The sequence below is a fragment of the Pseudophryne corroboree genome, chromosome 8 (genome assembly GCF_028390025.1).
Source record: "Pseudophryne corroboree isolate aPseCor3 chromosome 8, aPseCor3.hap2, whole genome shotgun sequence".
NCBI classification, from domain to species: Eukaryota; Metazoa; Chordata; class Amphibia; order Anura; family Myobatrachidae; genus Pseudophryne; species Pseudophryne corroboree.
In genome coordinates this window covers 409,497,623-409,521,532 of record NC_086451.1, presented here as the reverse complement: position 1 = coordinate 409,521,532, position 23,910 = coordinate 409,497,623, and the positions used below count along the sequence as shown (strand labels likewise).

At 48.4% G+C, this 23,910-nt stretch overlaps 1 protein-coding gene across 4 annotated transcripts in view; it reads left to right on the top strand.

Moving 5' to 3' along the window:
- The window catches only part of EXOSC5 (exosome component 5), a 91,016-nt gene that overhangs the window by 50,581 nt on the left and 16,525 nt on the right, over positions 1-23,910 (top strand). For 3 of the 4 annotated variants that reach the window (XM_063937845.1, XM_063937846.1, XM_063937847.1), the window contains exon 6: positions 13,774-13,880. The exons of the other annotated variant lie outside the window; for it this stretch is intronic. In XM_063937845.1, coding sequence (XP_063793915.1) covers positions 13,774-13,880 — 107 coding nt within the window. The remainder of the gene's footprint in view (positions 1-13,773; positions 13,881-23,910) is intronic. 4 annotated transcript variants of the gene reach the window in all.

Here is a 23,910-nt window from a genome sequence, read left to right as displayed (position 1 = left end):
TTGCAAACCTGGAAGAAGGGGACTATATGGTGTCTCTGGACATCAAAGATGCTTACCTACATGTCCCAATTTACCCTTCTCACCAAGGGTACCTCAGGCTTGTGGTACAGAACTGTCACTATCAGTTTCAGACGCTGCCGTTTGGATTGTCCACGGCACCCAGGGTCTTTACCAAGGTAATGGCCGAAATGATGATACTCCTTCGAAGGAAGGGAGTTTTAGTTATCCCTTACTTGGACGATCTCCTGATAAGGGCAAGATCCAGGGAACAGTTGGAAGTCGGGGTAGCACTATCTCAGATAGTGCTGCGCCAGCACGGTTGGATTCTCAATATTCCAAAATCGCAGCTGATCCCGACGACACGACTTCTATTCCTAGGGGTGATCCTGGACACAGTCCAGAAAAAGGTGTTTCTCCCGGAGGAGAAAGCCAGGGAGTTATCCGAACTAGTCAGAAATCTCCTAAAACCAGACCAAGTCTCAGTGCATCAATGCACAAGGGTCCTGGGAAAGATGGTGGCTTCTTACGAAGCAATCCCATTCGGCAGATTCCACGCAAGAACCTTCCAGTGGGATCTGCTAGACAAATGGTCCGGGTCGCATCTTCAGATGCATCAGCGGATAATCTTGTCACCAAGGACAAGGGTGTCTCTCCTGTGGTGGTTGCAGAGTGCTCATCTTCTAGAGGGCCGCAGATTCGGCATTCAGGACTGGGTCCTGGTGACCACGGATGCCAGCCTGAGAGGCTGGGGAGCAGTCACACAGGGAAGAAATTTCCAGGGCTTGTGGTCAAGCCTGGAGACATTACTTCACATAAATATCTTGGAGCTAAGGGCCATCTACAATGCTCTAAGCCTAGCAAGACCTCTGCTTCAAGGTCAGCCGGTCCTGATCCAGTCAGACAACATCACGGCAGTCGCCCACGTAAACAGACAGGGCGGCACGAGAAGCAGGAGGGCAATGACAGAAGTTGCAAGGATTCTCCGCTGGGCGGAAAATCATGTGATAGCACTGTCAGCAGTGTTCATTCCGGGAGTAGACAACTGGGAAGCAGACTTCCTCAGCAGACACGACCTCCATCCGGGGGAGTGGGGACTTCACCCAGAAGTCTTCCACATGATTGTGAACCGTTGGGAAAAACCAAAGGTGGACATGATGGCGTCCCGCCTCAACAAAAAACTAGACAGGTATTGCGCCAGGTCAAGGGACCCTCAGGCAATAGCTGTGGACGCTCTGGTAACACCGTGGGTGTACCAGTCAGTGTATGTGTTCCCTCCTCTGCCTCTCATACCCAAGGTACTGAGAATCATAAGAAGGAGAGGAGTAAGGACTATACTCGTGGCTCCGGATTGGCCAAGAAGGACTTGGTACCCGGAACTTCAAGAGATGCTCACAGAGGACCCGTGGCCTCTACCTCTAAGAAAGGACCTGCTCCAGCAGGGACCCTGTCTGTTCCAAGACTTACCGCGGCTGCGTTTGACGGCATGGCGGTTGAACGCCGGATCCTGAAGGAAAAAGGCATTCCGGATGAAGTCATCCCTACCCTGATCAAAGCCAGGAAGGATGTAACCGTTCAGCATTATTACCGTATTTGGCGTAAATATGTTGCGTGGTGCGAGGCCAGGAAGGCCCCTACAGAGGAATTTCAACTGGGTCGTTTCCTGCATTTCCTGCAAACAGGACTGTCTATGGGCCTAAAATTAGGGTCCATTAAGGTTCAAATTTCGGCCCTGTCGATTTTCTTCCAGAAAGAACTGGCTTCAGTTCCTGAAGTTCAGACGTTTGTCAAGGGGGTACTGCATATACAGCCTCCTTTTGTGCCTCCAGTGGCACCTTGGGATCTCAATGTAGTTTTGGGGTTCCTAAAATCACATTGGTTTGAACCACTCTCCACTGTAGACTTAAAATATCTCACTTGGAAAGTGGTAATGCTGTTAGCCCTGGCTTCAGCCAGGCGTGTCTCAGAATTGGCGGCTTTATCCTATAAAAGCCCTTACCTAATTTTTCATACGGACAGGGCAGAATTGAGGACTCGTCCTCAATTTCTCCCTAAGGTGGTTTCAGCGTTTCACTTGAACCAGCCTATTGTGGTACCTGCGGCTACTAGGGACTTGGAGGACTCCAAGTTGCTGGACATAGTCGGGGCCCTGAAAATATATGTTTCCAGGACGGCTGGAGTCAGGAAATCTGACTCGCTGTTTATCCTGTATGCACCCAACAAGCTGGGTGCTCCTGCTTCTAAGCAAACTATTGCTCGTTGGATTTGTAGTACAATTCAGCTTGCACATTCTGTGGCAGGCCTGCCACAGCCAAAATCTGTAAAAGCCCATTCCACAAGGAAGGTGGGCTCATCTTGGGCGGCTGCCCGAGGGGTCTCGGCTTTACAACTTTGCCGAGCAGCTACTTGGTCAGGGGCAAACACGTTTGCTAAATTCTACAAATTTGATACCCTGGCTGAGGAGGACCTTGAGTTCTCTCATTCGGTGCTGCAGAGTCATCCGCACTCTCCCGCCCGTTTGGGAGCTTTGGTATAATCCCCATGGTCCTTACGGAGTTCCCAGCATCCACTAGGACGTCAGAGAAAATAAGAATTTACTTACCGATAATTCTATTTCTCGTAGTCCGTAGTGGATGCTGGGCGCCCATCTCAAGTGCGGATTGTCTGCAATACTTGTACATAGTTATTGTTACAAAAATCGGGTTATTATTGTTGTGAGCCATCTTTTCAGAGGCTCCTCTGTTATCATGCTGTTAACTGGGTTCAGATCACAGGTTGTACGGTGTGATTGGTGTGGCTGGTATGAGTCTTACCCGGGATTCAAAATCCTTCCTTATTGTGTACGCTCGTCCGGGCACAGTATCCTAACTGAGGCTTGGAGGAGGGTCATAGGGGGAGGAGCCAGTGCACACCAGGTAGTCCTAAAGCTTTTACTTTTGTGCCCAGTCTCCTGCGGAGCCGCTATTCCCCATGGTCCTTACGGAGTTCCCAGCATCCACTACGGACTACGAGAAATAGAATTATCGGTAAGTAAATTCTTATTTTTCTCTGACGTCCTAGTGGATGCTGGGAACTCCGTAAGGACCATGGGGAATAGACGGCTCCGCAGGAGACTGGGCACATCTAAAGAAAGATTTAGGACTATCTGGTGTGCACTGGCTCCTCCCCCTATGACCCTCCTCCAAGCCTCAGTTAGATTTCTGTGCCCGGCCGAGCTCTCCTGAGCTCCTAGAAAGAAAGTATAGTTTAGGTTTTTTATTTTACAGTGAGACCTGCTGGTAACAGGCTCACTGCAGCGAGGGACTAAGGGGAGAATAAGCGAACCTACCTAAGTGGTGGTAGCTTGGGCTTCTTAGGCTACTGGACACCATTAGCTCCAGAGGGATCGCACACAGGACCCGACCTCGTCGTCCGTTCGTTCCCGGAGCCGCGCCGCCGTCCCCCTTACAGAGCCAGAAGCAAGAAGGTCCGGAAAATCGGCGGCTGAAGACTTCTGTCTTCTCCAAGGTAGCTATTGCTCCTCATGCACACCACACACTTCGGTCACTGATGGGTGCAGGGCGCTGGGGGGGGGGGGGGCGCCCTGAGCAGCAATATTAACACCTTGGCTGGCAAAACTGACACCATATATAGCCCCAGAGGCTATATAGGTGTAAATGACCCCTGCCAGAATAACACAAAAGGCGGGAGAAAGCCCGCCGAAAAAGGGGCGGAGCCATCTCCCTCAGCACACTGGCGCCATTTTCCCTCACATCTCCGCTGGAAGGATCGCTCCCTGGCTCTCCCCTGCAGTCCTGCACTACAGAAAGGGTAAAAAAGAGAGGGGGGGGCACTAAATTTAGGCGCAGTATATATATATATATATATATATATAATACAAGCAGCTATAGGGGAAAACACTCTGTATAGTGATATCCCTCTGTTATATAGCGCTCTGGTGTGTGCTGGCATACTCTCCCTCTGTCTCCCCAAAGGGCTTTGTGGGGTCCTGTCCTCTGTCAGAGCATTCCCTGTGTGTGTGCTGTGTGTCGGTACCGCTGTGTCGACATGTATGATGAGGAAAATGATGTGGAGGCAGAGCAAATGCCTGTAAATGTGTTGTCACCCCCTGAGGGGTCGACACCTGTGTGGATGGATTTATGGAAGGAATTACGTGACAGTGTCAGCTCCTTACATAAAAGGTTTGACGACATAGGACAGCCGGCTACTCAGCTTGTGACTGTTCCAGCGTCTCAAATGTCATCAGGGGCTTTAAAACGCCCACTACCTCAGATGGCAGACACAGATGCCGACACAGATACCGACTCCAGTGTCGACGACGATGAGACTAGTGTACCCTCCAATAGGTCCACCCGTTACATGATTGAGGCAATGAAAAATGTATTACACATTTCTGATAGTACCCCAGGTACCACAAAAAAGGGTATTATGTTCGGTGAGAAAAAACTACCAGTAGTTTTTCCTGCATCTGAGGAATTAAATGAGGTGTGTGAGGAAGCCTGGACTTCCCCCGATAAGAAATTGATAATTTCTAAACGGTTATTGGCAGCGTACCCTTTCCCGCCAGAGGATAGGTCACGTTGGGAAACACCCCCTAGGGTAGATAAAGCGCTTACACGTTTATCAAAACAGGTGGCACTACCGTCTCAGGATACGGCCGCCCTAAAGGATCCTGCTGATAGAAAGCAGGAGGCTACCCTAAAAACTATATATACACACACGGGCATTATATTGCGACCAGCGATTGCATCAGCATGGATGTGCAGTGCTGCTACTGCGTGGTCAGATTCCCTGTCGGATAATATTGATACCCTGGATAGGGACAATATTTTGCTGACAGTAGAGTATATAAAAGACGCTGTCTTATACATGCGTGATGCACAGAGGGATATTTGCCGGCTGGCATCAAAAATAAGCGCAATGTCCATTGCCGCCAGAAGGGGGTTATGGACTCGGCAGTGGTCAGGTGATGCCGATTCAAAAAGGCACATGGAAGTTCTGCCTTATAGGGGGGTGGAACTGTTTGGGAATGGTCTTTCAGACCTCGTTTCCACAGCTACGGCTGGGAAATCGACATTTTTGCCACAGGCTACCCCACAGCAAAAGAAAGCACCGTATTATCAAGTACAGTCCTTTCGGCCCCATAAACACAAGAGGGCTCGAGGCGCATCCTTTCTGCCAAGAGGCAAAGGTAGAGGGAAAAAGCTGCAGCATACAGCCAGTTCCCAAGAGCAAAAGTCCTCCCCCGCGTCCGGTGAGTCCACAGCATGACGCTGGGGCTTCACAGGCGGACCCGGGTACGGTGGGGGCCCGTCTCAGAAATTTCAGCACACAGTGGGCTCTCTCACAGGTGGATCCCTGGATCCTTCAAGTAGTATCTCAGGGGTACAGGCTGGAATTCGAGACGTCCCCCCCCCCCCCCCCCCCCCCCCGCCGTTTTCTAAAATCTGCCATACCAGCAACTCCCAGGGAGGCAGTGTTGGTGGCTATCCAAAAACTGTATTCACAGCAAGTGATTGTCAAGGTACCCCTCCTTCAGTAAGGAAAGGGTTACTATTCCACAATGTTTGTGGTACCGAAACCGGAAGGTTCGGTGAGACCCATGTTAAATTTAAAATCCTTGAACACTTATATCAAAAGGTTCAAGTTCAAGATGGAATCGCTCAGGGTGGTTATTGCGAGCCTGGACGAGGGGGATTACATGGTCTCCCTGGACATCAAGGATGCGTACCTGCATGTCCCCATTTACCCTCCTCACCAGGAATACCTCAGATTTGTGGTACAGGACTGTCACTATCAGTTCCAGACGCTGCCGTTTGGGTTATCCACGGCACCGAGGGTCTTTACCAAGGTAATGGCCGAAATGATGATACTCCTTCGCAAGAAGGGAGTTTTAATTATCCCGTACTTGGACGATCTCCTGATAAAGGCGAGGTCCAAGGAACAGTTGGTAGTGGGGGTAGCACTTTCTCGGGAAGTGCTACAACAGCACGGCTGGATTCTCAATATTCCAAAGTCACAGCTGGTCCCGACGACACGTCTTCTGTTCCTGGGAATGATTCTGCACACAGACCAGAAAAGTGTTTCTTCCAGTGGAAAAAGCCGAGGAGTTGTCATCTCTAGTCAGAGACCTCCTAAAACCGGGACAGGTGTCTGTACAATGCACACGAGTCCTGGGAAAAATGGTAGCTTCGTACGAAGCAATTCCATTCGGAAGGTTCCACGCAAGGACTTTCCAGTGTGACCTGTTGGACAAATGGTACGGGTCCCATCTCCAGATGCAAAAGCGGATAACCCTGTCGGCAAGGACCAGGGTGTCGCTGCTGTGGTGGCTGCAGAGGGCTCATCTACTAGAGGGCCGCAGATTCGGAATACAGGACTGGGTCCTGGTGACCACGGATGCCAGCCTTCGGGGCTGGGGTGCAGTCACACAGGGAAGAAATTTCCAAGGACTGTGGTCAAATCAGGAGATTTCGCTTCACAATTCTGGAGCTAAGGGCCATTTACAATGCCCTAAGCCAAGCCAGGCCCCTGCTTCAGAACCAGCCGGTACTGATCCAATCAGACAACAGACAGGGCGGCACAAGAAGCAGGAGGGCAATGGCAGAAGCCACAAGGATTCTCCGATGGGCGGAAAATCATGTGTTAGCACTGACAGCAGTGTTCATTCCGGGAGTGGACAACTGGGAAGCAGACTTCCTCAGCAGGCACGACCTCCACCCGGGAGAATGGGGACTTCATCCAGAAGTCTTCCAAATGCTGGTAAACCGTTGGGAAAGACCACAGGTGGACATGATGGCGTCCCGCCTCAACAAAAAGCTAAAAAGATATTGCGCCAGGTCAAGGGACCCTCAGGCGATCGCTGTGGACGCTCTAGTAACACCGTGGGTGTACCAGTCGGTTTATGTGTTTCCTCCTCTGCCTCTCATTCCCAAGGTACTGAGAAAAGGGCATTCCGGAGGAAGTCATCCCTACCCTGATCAAAGCCAGGAAGGATGTCACCGCAAAACATTATCACCGCATTTGGCGGAAATATGTTGCTTGGTGTGAGGCCAGGAAGGCCCCAACGGAGAAATTTCAACTGGGTCGATTCCTGCATTTCCTGCAAGCAAGGGTGACGTTAGGCCTCAAATTGGGGTCCATTAAGGTCCAGATATCGGCCCTGTCGATTTTCTTCCAGAAAGAACTGGCTTCACTGCCTGAAGTTCAGACTTTTGTCAAAGGAGTTCTGCATATTCAGCCTCCTTTTGTGCCCCCAGTGGCACCTGGGGATCTCAATGTGGTTTTGGAGTTCCTGAAATCACATTGGTTTGAACCACTTAAGACTGTGGATTTGAAATATCTCACGTGGAAAGTGGTCATGCTGTTGGCCCTGGCTTCGGCCAGGCGTGTGTCAGAATTAGCGGCTTTGTCCTGTAAAAGCCCTTATCTGATTTCCCATATGGATAGGGCAGAGTTGAGGACTCGTCCTCAGTTTCTCCCGAAGGTGGTATCAGCGTTTCACTTGAACCAGCCTATTGTGGTGCCTGCGGCTACTAGGGACTTGGAGGATTCCAAGTTACTGGACGTAGTCAGGGCCCTGAAAAATTATGTTTCCAGGACGGCTGGAGTCAGGAAAACTGACTCGCTGTTTATCCTGTATGCACCCAACAAACTGGGTGCTCCTGCTTCTAAGCAGTCTATCGCGCGCTGGATTTGTAGCACTATTCAGCTGGCGCATTCTGCGGTGGGACTACCGCAGCCTAAATCTGTAAAAGCCCATTTCACAAGGAACGTGGGCTCATCTTGGGCGGCTGCCCGAGGGGTCTCGGCTTTACAACTTGCCGAGCTGCTACTTGGTTTGCAAAATTCTGTAAATTTGATACCCTGGCTGAGGAGGACCTGGAGTTCTCTCATTCGGTGCTGCAGAGTCATCCGCACTCTCCCGCCCGTTTGGGAGCTTTGGTATAATCCCCATGGTCCTTACGGAGTTCCCAGCATCCACTAGGACGTCAGAGAAAATAAGAATTTACTCACCGGTAATTCTATTTCTCGTAGTCCGTAGTGGATGCTGGGCGCCCATCCCAAGTGCGGATTGTCTGCAATACTTGTAAATAGTTATTGTTACACAAATCGGGTTGTTATTGCGAGCCATCTGTTCAGAGGCTCCTTTTGTTATCATACTGTTAACCGGGGTTCCTATCACGAGTTATACGGTGTGATTGGTGTGGCTGGTAAGAGGGTCATAGGGGGAGGAGCCAGTGCACACCAGATAGTCCTAAATCTTTCTTTAGATGTGCCCAGTCTCCTGCGGAGCCGTCTATTCCCCATGGTCCTTACGGAGTTCCCAGCATCCACTACGGACTACGAGAAATAGAATTACCGGTGAGTAAATTCTTATTTTTGTGTATGTCGACATGGACACCATATAAGTGTACCACGTCCCCTCGCTACGCTCGCCATGCTTCGGGCACGTGCCTCGCTGTGCTCGGCATACTATTATATTCCCCGTCCACGTCCACTGGGATGGTAAAGTATGAACAAGACGGTTTCAATGAAAAAAATCATGAAAAACTCATGTCGGCATTTTGACCTGTCTGCATTTTACATGTCGGTATTTTGACCTTGTCTGTATTTTAAATGTCTGTATTTTGTCCTTGTCGGGATTTTGACCGTCGGTCAATAGCTGTCGGGATTTTGATTGGAGGTAGATTGGCTGCATCCCGTTTGACTAATGATTAATGCACACTCTGCGCCCTGACTGTAACACTTGGCCTGGCACGCTCTGCGTCTGCGTGGTAATGCAAGGCCTGGTACCCTGTCACACTCTAGCGTCGATGGTTTGGGCCCAATGGCGGAACTAGCAGGCGGTGGGCCCAGGTGCAAAATCTGTTTTGGATGCTACACCTATGATGAAAGATAATGTTTACTTGACCAGTCAGTATTTCGGATTTCAGTATAAACATTGTTTTTAGTTGACTTCTTTTTAATACAGTAGAATTACTGCATCCTGTGGAGTCACAATTCCCTCAGAGGGTAACCCTGTGCTACGTCTTCACATCTGCTGGGCATTGGGTCCTATCTGAACAGCCCTGCATGAAAAGATTACTGGTCCGTTAACTAAAGTCACATGAAGCCTGATTGTGGTTCGGGTTCTATTGGTAATGTCCGTTTGCAGTATCATGGGATTAATAACATAATATATAAAATCTGAAATTCTATGAGAGCTATTTTCGTGCAGCAGGAGGAAAGAAGTCATGTATTCATAGCATGAATTATACAGTGGGAATCATTAGCTGAAATACTTAGCTTGAATGATCGAATGCTGACAGCTCACTCTGTACCTCATGTGATGAACGCTAAATGACTATTCTCCTGCTGCATGAAAATAATCTTTCATAGAATTGCAGATATTTATAATATATATTTGCTATCACTTATTTTTACTAGTCTTCTTATACAGTAAATCTTATTTGTCTACTCCGTCTACACATTTTTATTTTCAATAATCTTCTCTTTTCTTTGCATAATCCATAAACTCACGATTATTTATTGCCGGCCTTCAAATTTTAATTTACGGCCTTTTCTCCTCGGAAGTTGTTGGATGGGAGCGGCTGTCAGCCCGTCTTGTAATCCTCATTGCGCCAGGGATGAGAATGTTCCATCACAACGTCTTAGGGGGCAGGGGATCTGGCCTGCTGCTAAATTTTACAACTTGCTCGGCCGGGTGCCACACACAGTCAGTGAGAGAGGGACTTGTCCTTGGTTCCGGATGGCAGAGCCCCTGAGTCCCGGGACCCTGGTGCAGTGCACATGCCACATCCTTGTAGTTCCACCCCTGGTTTGGACTGAACATTGTGCTGCATACATCTGTAGGACTGGCCAATCTAGAGTATAAAGACGGACATTTGGACACCTGATACTACAGATTACTATCTGTTGAAAATACTTTTACGGCAAATGTTGTAATACTTTTTTCATGGGAAATATTAGATACCTGCAGTTTTTTGGTGAAAATGACAACATCTAGATGCCAAATGAGGTCAACAATTATATATATTTATTAGACTCGTATTACTTATTGTGATAAGCACAAATTGTATTGGTTGTATCTTGTGAACTTTCTGTTGGTTATCCATCTGTTGTTTGTGTAAGAGCAGGGCTGTCTTTTCATATGGGCTCAATGGGCAGTTGCCCAAGGGCTCCAGGAGTAGAAGGGTCCTAGGCTGATAGCTGAGGGTCCCCTTTTTCCAGGGGTACCAGATTTGTGAAAATCGGCCTTGGGGAACCGAAGTTGTCCGAGCCTGTTAATAGCTTTTCCCAGCCAGATATCTCGGGTTCTGTAGTTTTTTGTGAGGGTATAAACCAAAAGTTGTGACTCTCCCCTTTTGGTGGACACTGGCAGCTTGTCTCTGCTATGCCCAGAACCAGAGATATCCGCCTTCAAGCTGCTGATCCCTACTCCAGCTCCACACACCTGGTATGCAGTTTTATATTTGCGTCGGTTAATTGCTCTGGCTCCTGAACTCTGATCACCAAGTCCCCAGTACCTCCCGAAAGGTGGGACCATCTGTTATCCCATTACAAGCTAAGAAATCTATTTTCAGAAACTTGAGATATCTGCAGTCAAGCAAGCTGCCCTCCTGCCGGAAAATGATGAATATTAAGCCCACTTCACTATCCACCCTGACAGCCATGTACCGGGGGCCCCTTCATGTAGCCCAATGCCCCCTTCTACAGTTTAGTGTTCTCGCTCCCGCCCCATCTCCCACCATCTGTTCAGTAAAGGAGCAATTAGCAGAAATTACTGCTCCAGGTCCTACTTGCTAAGCGGTAGATAAAACAGCCCCTACCATCCTTGGCACATCAAAGATGCCGCTGACAACACCCCCCACCCCTACCGCTGGAGGATGGCTAGGGGCCCCAGTGCATTGCTTTGCCCAGGGGCCTACATTGCTGTTAAGACGGCCCTGATGATGCCGCCCCACATCTTGCATGGTATCCGTTCATATGGTCGACAATGTTAAGGACATTGACATGGACAAATGGTCGACACGTGAAAGGTCGACATGGCCTTTAAAAAAAACAAACAATTTTTTCTTTTTCATACTTTACCATCCATGTGGACTACGATTGGGAATAGTAACCTGAGCGCAGCGGTAGCGGAGTGAGGCACCTTCGTGAGCCATGCAAGGTGATGCAGTAAACTAATTGGGGTTCCTGGTCATGTTACGGGAAAAATTTACACCAAAAGCAGTAAAAAAAACAAAAACATGTCAACCTTTCCATGTGTCGACCTTTTTCATGTGTCAACCATTTGCCCATGTCGACTATGTCAATGTCGACAAATAGTGGTTGACCTAATGACTGTCAACCTCAGCATTGTCGACCATTCATACCGGAAACCCTCTTGCAGCGACCTGGCTGTCCCTCCATTATCCTTCATCTGCCCCGGCATTGTTTTATTTATAAATTGTGGTGCTAAGTGATTTTCTGTCACTAAGATAAGCAGCAATATAAAATTTACCTCATGAAATATTTGTGTGTGTGCAGAAGTATGCGTACACCTGCATTCAGTCACACAGCAGCTTTTCCTTAGCAGCACATGATGACAAATGTGCTTACTCCCATTAACTACTTCAGATTTGTATACCATACACTTACTAAAATAAATGTATTTACATTGTTAATCCGTTTTACAAGGCCCGCAGTACCCAGTGGTGAAGTCCAGCAAGGGAATAAGGCTCTGCCCTGTAGCCCCTCCCCCAGCCGCCATTTACTGAAATGTTCCCGCCCTGGAGCTGCATATCTCTCTCTCTCTCTCTCTCTCTCTCTCTCTCTCTCTCTCTCCCTCACTCCCTTTCAGCGTTTGGCGCCATCATTACATGCTGAGCTGATTCTGGGACTGCATGGGCAATGTCTCTGTAAAGCCGCCTGCATCATCAGCGCTGTGTATTTACAGGACACTTAAGTATTCTACATGTCTTTAGACAGTGTTAGTTAAGAAACAGTGCATTACTGCAGGGTTATGTAGTACAAGTACCCTGTGATATACATCCAGTCTTTACTATGCATTGATATATCTATAAGCCTATATAGCTTTACTTAGTATTGCTAGTCCAGTGCAGTTTTATTGTTTGTCATAATTTCTGCATTGTACATGTGACTGTGTGTGTGTGTGTGTGCATATACTGTAGCTGCTGTGTGATATCTGCTCCGTGTATCTCACTCTTACTGCTATCCCTATATTCTGCACCCTGAGGGGGGCTAAGTGCGTCAGGGTTGTTGTTTGATATAGGTAGTTCACAGGATATGCTTATTTTGTATTTCTGCAGCGGGGTACACTGGTATTCCACAGGAATAACATCGGGGTGTAGAGTAGGATCTTTATCTGAGGCACCAATAGGCTAAAAGCTTTGACTGTTCCCAGGATGCAATGTGTACGGGCAATACGTCTGCGAACTCCGTCGTTCACAGACCTATCGCGTCGGCCCCGCAGCACAGCCGACGGCCAATATATCTACCGATATATTGCCGGTCGCTGTGTGTGTACGGCCGACCGCCCGTACACATGCTGCGGCGGCCGGCGCTGATTGACAGCTGAACTGGGCGGGCGTGTGTACACGCCCGCCCAGTTCATGACGTCAGTCCCCGACGGATCAGGGAGTGTGTATGCTCAACACACTGCCCGATCCGTCCATAGATATATCTGCCGATCAATTGATCGGCAGATATATCTTCTACTGTGTACCCACCTTAACAAAATGCACACACAATCTTGTTACGAGTGTTGTAAGGCCATCTGACAGTGAGCCATAGGCGTAACTACATACCCTCCAACTGTACCTGTTTAGCAGGTACACTACCTTTGTTTTATGGTCTGTACCGATTTTTGACACTCCTAATTTCCATTGAAAATATAGGAAAAGGTGCCCATAGCCACGCCTCTTTTCCTAATTTGTACCAGTTTTTATGTGTAAAATGTTGGAGAGTATGTGACTATAGTGGGTGCAAGGGGTGCCACTGCTATGGGGCCCCAGACCTTGGTTATAAAGCTGCATACCAATTTCCCAGATTTACCTGCTAACCAGTTAGGTCTGATCCATTGTCCAGCATGACTTGTGTGACATTACATTTTCAGTGAGAGGTGGGTGTAGTGGACGTTATAATGGTAAGGGGTCACTGTAATGTGGCATCATTCTAACTGGAGGCCGCTATGATGAGTCATAATCTGCTCTGCTCATTATAATGTGGAGGGCACTATAACGTTACATAATAACAGCTGGGTTGCTGTATCGTGGCATAATCTGAACTGGAGGGCACTCTAATGTGGCACAGTATGAACAAAGGGCACTGTAATGTGACGTAATATGAAGTGGGGACACGGTGGGCCTAATTCATGTTTGTTCGCACTTGCCTAAGCAGCTGCAATTATTTAGGTTACGGAATTGCTAATCATCACAAGTAAAGCTGCCGCCCAGAAAAGGAGGATGCCCACCAGAGCCATCGCAGCCTATACACAATAATAAGGAACATGGGCAGAATAGGTAGCTGTATGGCTACCTAAACTGGCTGCAACAGTAGCGACACTGATGCCATGTTTATCTACGTATAAGATTACAGCTGCAGGTATATACACACCCTGAAAACTGCCATGAGACGCCTGCATTTTTGATGCCACTCCCTGTTACCACCCACAAACAGTCACTTCCTGTCATAATGTGAATTGGGGATAGTGGGCGGGATGTACTAACGGTAAAATACAGTAAACACCCATATTTTTGGCCACATTTTTAGGTTTGCTGCATCTCGCCCAATGACTGCCCTGCAGGGCGCTTAATGCATAATCATCTGTCCCTGGTACCCACTCCTCAGCACCTCTGCTGGTGCCCTCCCACATCCAGGTAACCTTGGTAACCTTCTTAATGTGGATGCAGTATGTTGACATTTACACTGCATCATATGTTAGGTTATCCATAATCTTTATAGCATTTTGTGTATGCAGTTTGGGTGTGCTGCCCAGTCTCTCACACAGGCATGGCAGCATGATGATCTGTTTCTGTGTAAATGACTTGTACAAATAACCCATGTAATGAATGAGACCTATATACCCAACGCTCCTGTGATTTCCTACTTTCAGGGTATTTGTGCAGAAAACCCTTATTTGATCATTGTACCTTATGAATACATATTTAGGGAGCTACATGTAACATGCAGGGTATGTAGCTCAGTGAAGAACCTGAAGACACGTTTCACTTAGTTTGGTTCATTTAGAAATGAATATTCTGTTCCTGCTGTATTCCTCTGTCTCCATATACTCCTCATTTTCTTCCCTGCTTTCTGCACTGTGTAATGATTGTATTATCATCTGTCTCTGGCAATTATTGTATATATGATCAGAGTTTGTATTGCCATCGTCCATTCAATAAATACAGTTGTGGGTAGAGCCATTACCAGGGGCTGCAGGAGGGGAGGCACGTGGTTGTTTTTCTCCATCTCACTTGTACCACAAGGAACATCGAGGCCACTTTGTGCAGAACTTAATTGGCCAGTAACTCTTGACAGCTGGCATTTACTCTTCTGGCCTGTCGCCATTCTCTCTATGCTAGCTGTTATTCTCTCTTGTGGTGTTGGAACAGGTAGCGGTAGTGTTGGTAATGGTGAGGGGTTTGGAGACAGCTTGTAGCTGTTGATGTTGATCAACATCTATGGGAAGGAGACAGACACGACACACAAGGTGGTGGTGATGGGGTGGGAAGGGGGATGGGTAAAACCTTATGCTTAAGTCTGATGTTACTGACTTGCAGCATGTCCCAGCCCCTGTCCAGATGGTCTGGAGGACATAATGGGGTGGTGGAAATGTATATAATGAAGAAGTGGAACTGCATCAAAGCATAAGGAGTAGGAAGAAGAGGGGCAGGTGAGATAAGCGTATTCGGGATGGGGAGGGGTTTGGGTGGGTGGGGATGGTGGGGGTGGGGATGGAGAAGAAGTTGGGAGGGATGTTGAGGGGATGGGGGTGGTAGGGTTGAGGGTAATGGTGTTGCCATTTGATCTGTGGAAACAAGACAACCAGGAAACTTATTGTTAGTAATTGCCATATGATAGATGTGTCTTTGAAAAGGTGGCTATAGCATAGTCATTGATAAGTGTGGAAAGTCCTATCTAAAACACACATTTCCACTGCAGATAGTGGGTTTCTCTAGTAAATGGACTGATTTTATCTTTCTTGTGGTTTCTCATTACAGGTTGAGTATCCCTTATCCAAAATGCTTGGGACCAGAGGTATTTTGGATATCGGATTTTTCCGTATTTTGGAATAATTGCATACCATAATGAGATATCATGGTGATGGGACCTAAATCTAAGCACAGAATTAATTTGTTACATATACACCTTATAAACACAGCCTGAAGGTCATTTTAGCCAATATTTTTTATAACTTTGTGCATTAAACAAAGTGTGTCTACATTCACACAATTCATTTATGTTTCCTATACACCTTATACACACAGCCTGAAGGTAATTTAATACAATATTTTTAATAACTTTGTGTATTAAACAAAGTGTGTGTACATTGAGCCATCAAAAAACAAAGGTTTCACTATGTCACTCTCACTCAAAAAAGTCCGTATTTCGGAATATTCCGTATTTCGGAATATTTGGATATGGGATACTCAACCTGTATAGGTTAGGTACAATCATAATCTTGACTTTCACCCCGGAGACTGATGAAATGTCGAAATTAAGGATGTCAACATATCCCTGCAGTGGGTTCAGTGGCCTCTTCTGGGTCCTGGTGGTCATGTGACCATCAATTCCGTGTGAGACTGCCAATTGTCCAGCTGTCTGGTAATTTCTTAGCTAACCCTAATCCCTACCCCTAGACCTGCCTCTAGTGCCTAACCCTAAACTTCCTCCGTATCCTAACCCTAATCTTCCCCCTCATGGTCTAACGCTAAACTCCCATCTGCAGCATAACCCCCCCCCACCATCTTAACCATAGCCTCACCCTGCAGCCTAACCCTCCCACTCACAACCTAACCTCCCGCCGCGGCCTGTATCTAGTTATTGTTACCTTTCTTAAGGGCAGCCGCAGACTCAATGTCAGCTGCCACTTTGTACATTTTCCGGCAACTGCAAGAAAAGAAGAAAGGGACAATCAGAGATCATACATAGCGAGCCGGGAACGTTAGCTGAATGTACAGTAAGTAAAGAAACCATAATGCAATCTGTAAGAGGTGTTAGTAACTTACCAGATGAAAATGTACAGAAAGAATGCAGTGAGGGCCACAGCACAGACAGCACCGCATACACTGATAATGAGCAGGTTCTCTGCCGTCAGTGTCATCGCTGTGCAGGAAAGAAACACACAGGTGACTTACTCATCTCAGTTACAGCCATGCTACACATACCAATTCATTACTTATATCATATCACCAGCAGCGCGGGTTCCTTCACATGGGGAGTATTGGTGATATAGGCAATAAGTATAATAATACAGACTGGCACCTTTATATTCTCTGTACACAACATGAGGATATTCAATACTGTATCTGCATATTCAGGTACCATTAGATATATGTTGTATGGTACCAGTGATACAGATTAGGCCGGGACTACTACTGGAACGTCTCCACCTTCTGGGTTTTATCAGCTTTGCCAGTAACTACGGAATTGTATCCAATACATAGAGATCTGGGTCATATGTAAGGGTAATAAAGACTAAACCCATCTGCCTGGCTGATATAAAGGCCATACTGGAAAAACACATAAGATAAAGCAATGTATAGTAAAGGTAAGGATGAGGAGTCTCTCCAACTGACATACTCTATGGGGGGATTCAATTCTGTTCTTACAAGATCTATTCAGAATTAGAATTACCACTCAGTATTGTGTAAGGTTTCCGTAAGCTGCGTATTATCTGCTGAATGTGTCTCATCATTTAGCCAAATAAAATGTATTTTTTCTGCTTAGTAAATATAATAGAAAGGACTGAGGAGTCCACTTACCTCCTGGCTGTTATAGAAGCTCCGATGTTAGAAAGAATAATATATGTAGAACACAATAATGCGTTAGAACAACAAACCACGTCCTTATACTCCAATAACTACCTATCAAAAGAGACTGTTCCAGCCTGCCAGCTATATGAGCCTGAGCCCCATTATGATGCGTTCTGGCTGTAATAATTACAGATCTAGAACCTGGTTGGGACTATTGTATAGAGCTTATGAATAGAAATCCTGTGTTACTTCAGTACTACTACTGTATGTGATAAAACTACAGAAACTAATATTCAGAAACGCTTAACAATCCGAATTAGCCGTAATGTAATTGTTAATAAAGGATAAAGGGGGTTTTAACGCAGCAGAGCGAACGTGTCCCTGCTGCGCATGCGCCGGTGCCGTAATGCGACTGCGCATGGCGGACGGCCGAAGGCCGTAGCAGGATAGCGATCACCTCTGCCTGATTGACGGGCAGAGGCGATCGATGGGCGGGAGGGGGCGAAACGGCGGCGTTTGGCCGCTGTTTCGTAGGCGCAGTCCGGCCAACACAGGCGTGGCCGGACCGAATGGGGGCGGCCCGCAGCGGCTGCGTGACGTCATACGCAACCGCTGCGGCCCGGGGAGCGAGGAGTAGCTCCCGGCCAGCTAGCTAAAGCTGCGCTGGCTGGGAGCTACTCCTGAAGTGCAAAGGCATCGCCGCTGTGCGATGCCTTTGCACTTCTGCGGGGGGCCGGCACTGACATGCGGGGTGGTCTAACCCTGTGCTGGGCATCCCCCCGCATGTCAGAGAACATGATCGTAGCTGTGCTAAATTTAGCACCGCTACGATCAGCTCGGAATGAACCCCAAAATGTAAAGTCACTTTGCTTTAGGGAAATAGGATATTGACATGGATTCAGTATGATATACCGATGGACGAGATGCCGGCTGTCATAATACCTTCCCTTCCGCGCTGCCTAAACCTAACCCTCTCCACTTGGTGCCTACCCCCCCCTCCCTGGTACCTAACCATACCCTTCCCTGCACCCTGACCACCTCCTTCTAATGCCTCAACCTAATCTCCCACCCCCCAGACCAGGACGCAATCGCGTCCCGCTAACAATGTTCGGGATTCCAGGCATCTTTATTTTGATGGGATCCCAAGCTCCGTCGTCATTGTGTTGCTGGCATTATGCTGCTGTTTGGGATTCCGGCGCCGGTATTTCGACCGCGGGGTCGCATCCGGCGGCATTTTAACTACATCCCTATTGACATTTTCAATTTGTACAGTGGGCCTGATTCATGTTTATAAGCAGGGGCTACTGACATCTTTTAGCCTGGGTGGTAAGTCAAGAGTTCTGGGCCATAAGTAATGGCCCATCAGATGGTGTTACCCACCGGGACCAAGCTCTAGAATGCATCGCATTCTGAAGCTTAGTACATATGCGGAAAAACCCTGAAAACTGCATCTTCCGTTCTTTTATCGCATTTTAGGGTTTAGTACATCTGGCCATCATTCATAAATAGAGCAGTCATTTATACTGTAGTTAGCAGCAAAGAATGAAGCAGAAGCATGGGGACGGTGGCCAAATGTACAATGTGAGAAGTTTAGGGGTGTTCTAATGTGAGTAGTATTTCCGTTTACATTTCCTGCTTAAAATGTGCTTCCTCCGAGTTGGGGGTGGGACGCTCTAAGCTGCAGATTCATGTAATACAGTGACTTACCGATGAGCAAATTTACCCTTTTTTCTCTTACGTCCTAGAGGATGCTGGGGACTCCAAAAGGGCCATGGGGTATAGACGGGATCCGCAGGAGCTTGGGCACACTAAAAATATTTTCTCTAACGTCCTAAAGGATGCTGGGACTCCGTTAGGACCATGGGGAATAGACGGGCTCCGCAGGAGATAGGACACTTTAAGAAAGCTTTGGATTCTGGGTGTGCACTGGCTCCTCCCTCTATGCTCCTCCTCCAGACCTCAGTTTTACACTGTGCCCAGAGGGAAATGGGTGCACTGCAGGGAGCTCCCCTGAGTTCTCTGCTTAGAAAGCATTTTTGTTTGGATTTTTTCTCTATTTTTTCCAGGGAGCACTGCTGGCAACAGGCTCCCTGCATCGAGGGACTGAGGAGAGAGGAGCAGACCTACTTAAATGATAGGCGCTGCTTCCTCGGCTACTGGACACCATTAGCTCCAGAGGGAGTGAACACAGGTTCGTCCTGGGCGTTCACTCCCAGAGCCGCGCCGCCGTTCTCCTCACAGAGCCAGAAGAAAAGAAGTCAGAAGACGTCTCAGGGGGCAGAAGCCTTCAGAGCTTCACTGAGGTAACGCACAGCATTGCAGCTGTGCGTCATTGCTCCACACACCTCACACACTCCGGTCACTGTAAGGGTGCAGGGCGCAGGGGGGGCGCCCTGGGCAGCAATATAAACACTTCTCTGATGGCAAAAGACTATATACATGTACAGGTGGGCACTGTACATGTATATAAAAGCGCCCCCGACATTTTTTTATAACTTTGAGCGGGACAGAAGCCCGCCGCCGAGGGGGCGGGGCTTCTCCCTCAGCACTCACCAGCGCCATTTTCTCTCCACAGCACCGCTGAGAGCAAGCTCCCCAGACTCTCCCATGCTTTACACACGGTGAAAGGGGGTTTTGAAGGAGAGGGGGGGGGGGGGGGGGGGCACATAATTGGCGTTTTATTACTACACAGCGCTACTGGGGAAAACCATTCTGTGTTTCTTTCCAGGGGTATAGCGCTGGGGTGTGTGCTGGCATACTCTCTCTCTCTGTCTCTCCAAAGGGCCTTAAAGGGGATACTGTCTTCAGAAAAAGAGTTTCCCTGTGTGGGTGAAGTGTGTCGGTACGCGTGTGTCGATATGTTTGACGAGGAAGGCTCACTTAATGTGGAGCGGGAGTGCTTGAATGTCAGGTCGCCGTCTGCAACGCCGACATCGGACTGGGTGGATATGCTGAATGTCTTAAATGCAAATGTAAATTTACTGCATAAACTATTAGACAAGGCTGAAGCTAGGGATCAGTCAGGTAGCCAGACCATGCCTGTCCCTGTGGCGCCAGGACCTTCGGGGTCTCAAAAGCGCACCATATCCCAGGTCGATGACACAGATACCGACACAGATACTGACTCTAGTGTCGACTATGAAGATGCAAAATTACAGCCGAAGGTGGCGAAAGGTATTCGGTACATGATTATTGCCATTAAAGAGGTTATGCATATTACTGAAGAACCCCCGGTCCCTGACACGAGGGTACACCTGTATAAAGGGAAAAAGCCTGAGGTCACTTTTCCGTCCTCATTTGAGCTAAGCGAATTGTGCGAAAAGGCTTGGGAATCTCCAGATAGGAGACTACAAGTTCCCAAAAGGATTCTTATGGCGTATCCCTTTCCACAAAAGGATAGTATACGATGGGAATCTTCGCCTAAAGTAGACAAGGCGCTGACACGCTTATCCAAGAAGGTGGCACTGCCTTCTCAGGATACAGCTTCCCTCAAGGATCCTGCTGATCGCAAGCAGGAAATTACCATGAAGCACATTTACACACATTCAGGTACTATTGTTAGACCGGCTATGGCGTCGGCCTGGGTTTGTAGTGCTGTCGTGGCATGGGCAGATTCCTTATCTACGGAGCTTGACACCTTAGATAGGGATGCCATTTTAATGACCATAGAGCATATCAGAGATGCTGCCTTGTATATGAGAGATGCTCAAAGAGACATTTGTTTACTAAGCTCCAGAATAAACGCTATGTCTATTTCTGCTAGGCGACTCTTGTGGACCCGACAGTGGACGGGAGACGCCGACTCAAAGCGGCATATGGAGTCCTTGCCTTACAAGGGGGAGGAGTTGTTTGGAGACGGCCTCTCGGACCTTGTCTCTACTGCTACGGCCGGTAAATCGAATTTTTTACCTTATGTTCCCCCGCAGCATGCTAAGAAGGTACCCCATTATCAGATGCAGTCCTTTCGTTCCAATAAGAGCAAGAAGGTACGGGGATCGTCCTTTTTTGCCAGAGGTAAAGGCAAGGGAAAAAAGCTGCACGCAGCTAGTCCCCAGGAGCAGAAGTCCTCCCCTGCATCTGCAAAGTCCACCGCATGACGCTGGGGCTTCCCGGGGGGAGGCAGATCAAGTGGGGGCACGTCTTCGATTTTTCAGCCACGTCTGGGTTCACTCGCAGGTGGATCCCTGGGCATTAGAGATTGTTTCTCAGGGATACAGACTGGAATTCGAAGACATACCTCCTCGCCGGTTTTTCAAATCGGCTCTGCCAACTTCCCCGTCAGAGAGGGAGCTAGTGTTAGCTGCAATCCAAAAATTGTCTATTCAACAGGCGATAGTCAAAGTTCCTCATCTCCAACAAGGAGAGGGATATTACTCAACCCTTTTTGTGGTCCCGAAACCGGACGGTTCGGTCAGACCCATTTTAAATCTAAAATCCCTGAACCTGTACTTGAGGAGATTCAAGTTAAAAATGGAATCACTCAGGGCGGTCATCGCCAACCTGGAGGGGGGGGGGGGGGATTGGATGGTGTCCCTGGACATAAAGGATGCATACCTTCATGTTCCGATTTTCCCCCCTCACCAGGCGTTCCTGAGATTTGCAGTACAGGACTGTCACTACCAATTTCAGATGTTGCCGTTTGGGCTTTCCACGGCCCCGAGAATTTTCACCAAGGTAATTGCGGAAATGATGGTGCTCCTGCGCAAGCAGGGTGTCACAATTATCCCATACTTGGACGATCTCCTCATAAAGGCGAGATCTCGGGAGAAGTTGCTGGACAGCGTGTCTCTGTCCATTAAGACGTTGCAAATGCACGGCTGGATTCTCACTATACCGAAGTCCCAGCTAGTCCCTGCAACGCGTCTGACCTTTTTGGGCCTGATTCTAGACACAGACAAGAAGAGGGTTTTTCTTCCGATGGAAAAGGTTCGGCAGGTTCCATGCGAGGACCTTTCAATGGGACCTATTGGACAAATGGTCCGGGTCCCATTTACAAATGCATCAAAGGATAACCCTGTCTCCCAGGACCAGGGTATCTCTCCTGTGGTGGCTGCACAGTGCTCACCTACTAGAGGGTCGCAGGTTCGGCATTCAGGACTGGGTCCTGGTGACCACGGACGCAAGCCTCCGAGGCTGGGGAGCGGTCACGCTAGGAAGAAATTTCCAAGGTCTCTGGTCAAATCTAGAGACTTGTCTCCACATCAGCGTCCTGGAGTTGAGGGCCATATACAACGCCCTACGTCAGCCGGAGAAATTGCTTCGGGACAAACCGGTTCTGATTCAGTCGGACAATGTCACGACAGTGGCTCATGTAAACCGCCAAGGCGGAACAAGGAGCAGAGTGGCCATGGCAGAAGCGACCAGGATTCTACACTTGGCGGAAGGCCATGTAAGCGCACTATCAGCAGTGTTCATCCCGGGGGTGGACAACTGGGAGGCGGACTTCCTCAGCAGGCACGACCTGCATCCGGGAGAGTGGGGACTTCATCAGGAAGTCTTCGCACAGATCACGGGTCGGTGGGGACTGCCTCAGATAGACATGATGGCATCCCGTCTCAACAAAAAACTGAAGCGGTATTGCGCCAGGTCAAGAGACCCTCAGGCGGTAGTGGTAGACGCTCTGGTGACACCTTGGGTGTTCAGATCGGTCTATGTGTTTCCTCCTCTACCTCTCATACCCAAGGTGTTGAGAATAATAAGAATAAGCAGGGTCAGAATAATCCACATTGTTCCAGATTGGCCACGGAGGACTTGGTATCCGGAGCTGCAAGAGTTGCTCACAGAAGATCCTTGGCCTCTTCCTCTAAGGCAGGACCTGCTGCAGCAGGGGCCCTGTCTGTTCCAAGACTTACCGCTGCTGCGTTTGACGGCATGGCGGTTGAACGCCGGATCCTAGCGGAAAAAGGGATTCCGGAAGAGGTCATTCCTACCCTGATCAAGGCTAGGAAGGATGTGACATCGAAACATTATCATCGTATATGGCGAAAATATGTTTCTTGGTGTGAGGCCAGAGCTGCTCCTACGGAGGAGTTCCATTTGGGCCATCTACTTCACTTCCTTTAAACAGGAGTAAATTTGAGCCTTAAACTAGGGTCCATAAAGGTCCAAATTTCGGCCTTATCCATTTTCTTTCAAAGAGAATTGGCCTCTCTTCCTGAAGTACAGACTTTTGTTAAGGGGGTGCTGCATATTCAGCCTCCTTTTGTACCTCCGGTGGCGCCTTGGGATCTTAACGTGGTATTACGTTTCCTCAAGTCCCCTTGGTTTGAACCACTCAAAACAGTGGAGTTGAAATACCTCACTTGGAAAGTGGTCATGTTGTTGGCATTAGCTTCGGCAAGGCGTGTTTCAGAATTGGCGGCTTTATCAGATAAAAGCCCTTACCTGGTTTTTCACGTGGATAGGGCGGAGTTGAGGACTCGTCCTCAATTTCTGCCAAAAGTGGTCTCATCTTTTCATATGAACCAACCTATTGTCGTGCCTGTGGCTTCACGGGACTTGGAGGATTCAGAGTCCCTGGATGTGGTCAGGGCTTTGAAGATTTATGTGACCAGAACCGCTAGGATCAGGAAGACTAAGGCTCTGTTTGTTCTGTATGCGGCCAACAAGGTTGGCGCTCCTGCTTCAAAGCAGACTATTGCTCGCTGGATCTGTAACACGATTCAGCAGGCGCATTCTACGGCAGGATTGCCATTGCCTAAACCGGTTAAGGCCCATTCCACAAGGAAGGTGGGCTCTTCTTGGGCGGCTGCCCGAGGGGTCTCTGCATTACAGTTGTGCCGAGCAGCTACTTGGTCGGGGTCAAACACCTTTGCGAAGTTCTATAAGTTTGATACCCTGGCTGAGGAGGACCTCCTGTTTGCTCAATCGGTGCTGCAGAGTCATCCGCACTCTCCCTCCCGTTTGGGAGCTTTGGTATAATTCCCATGGT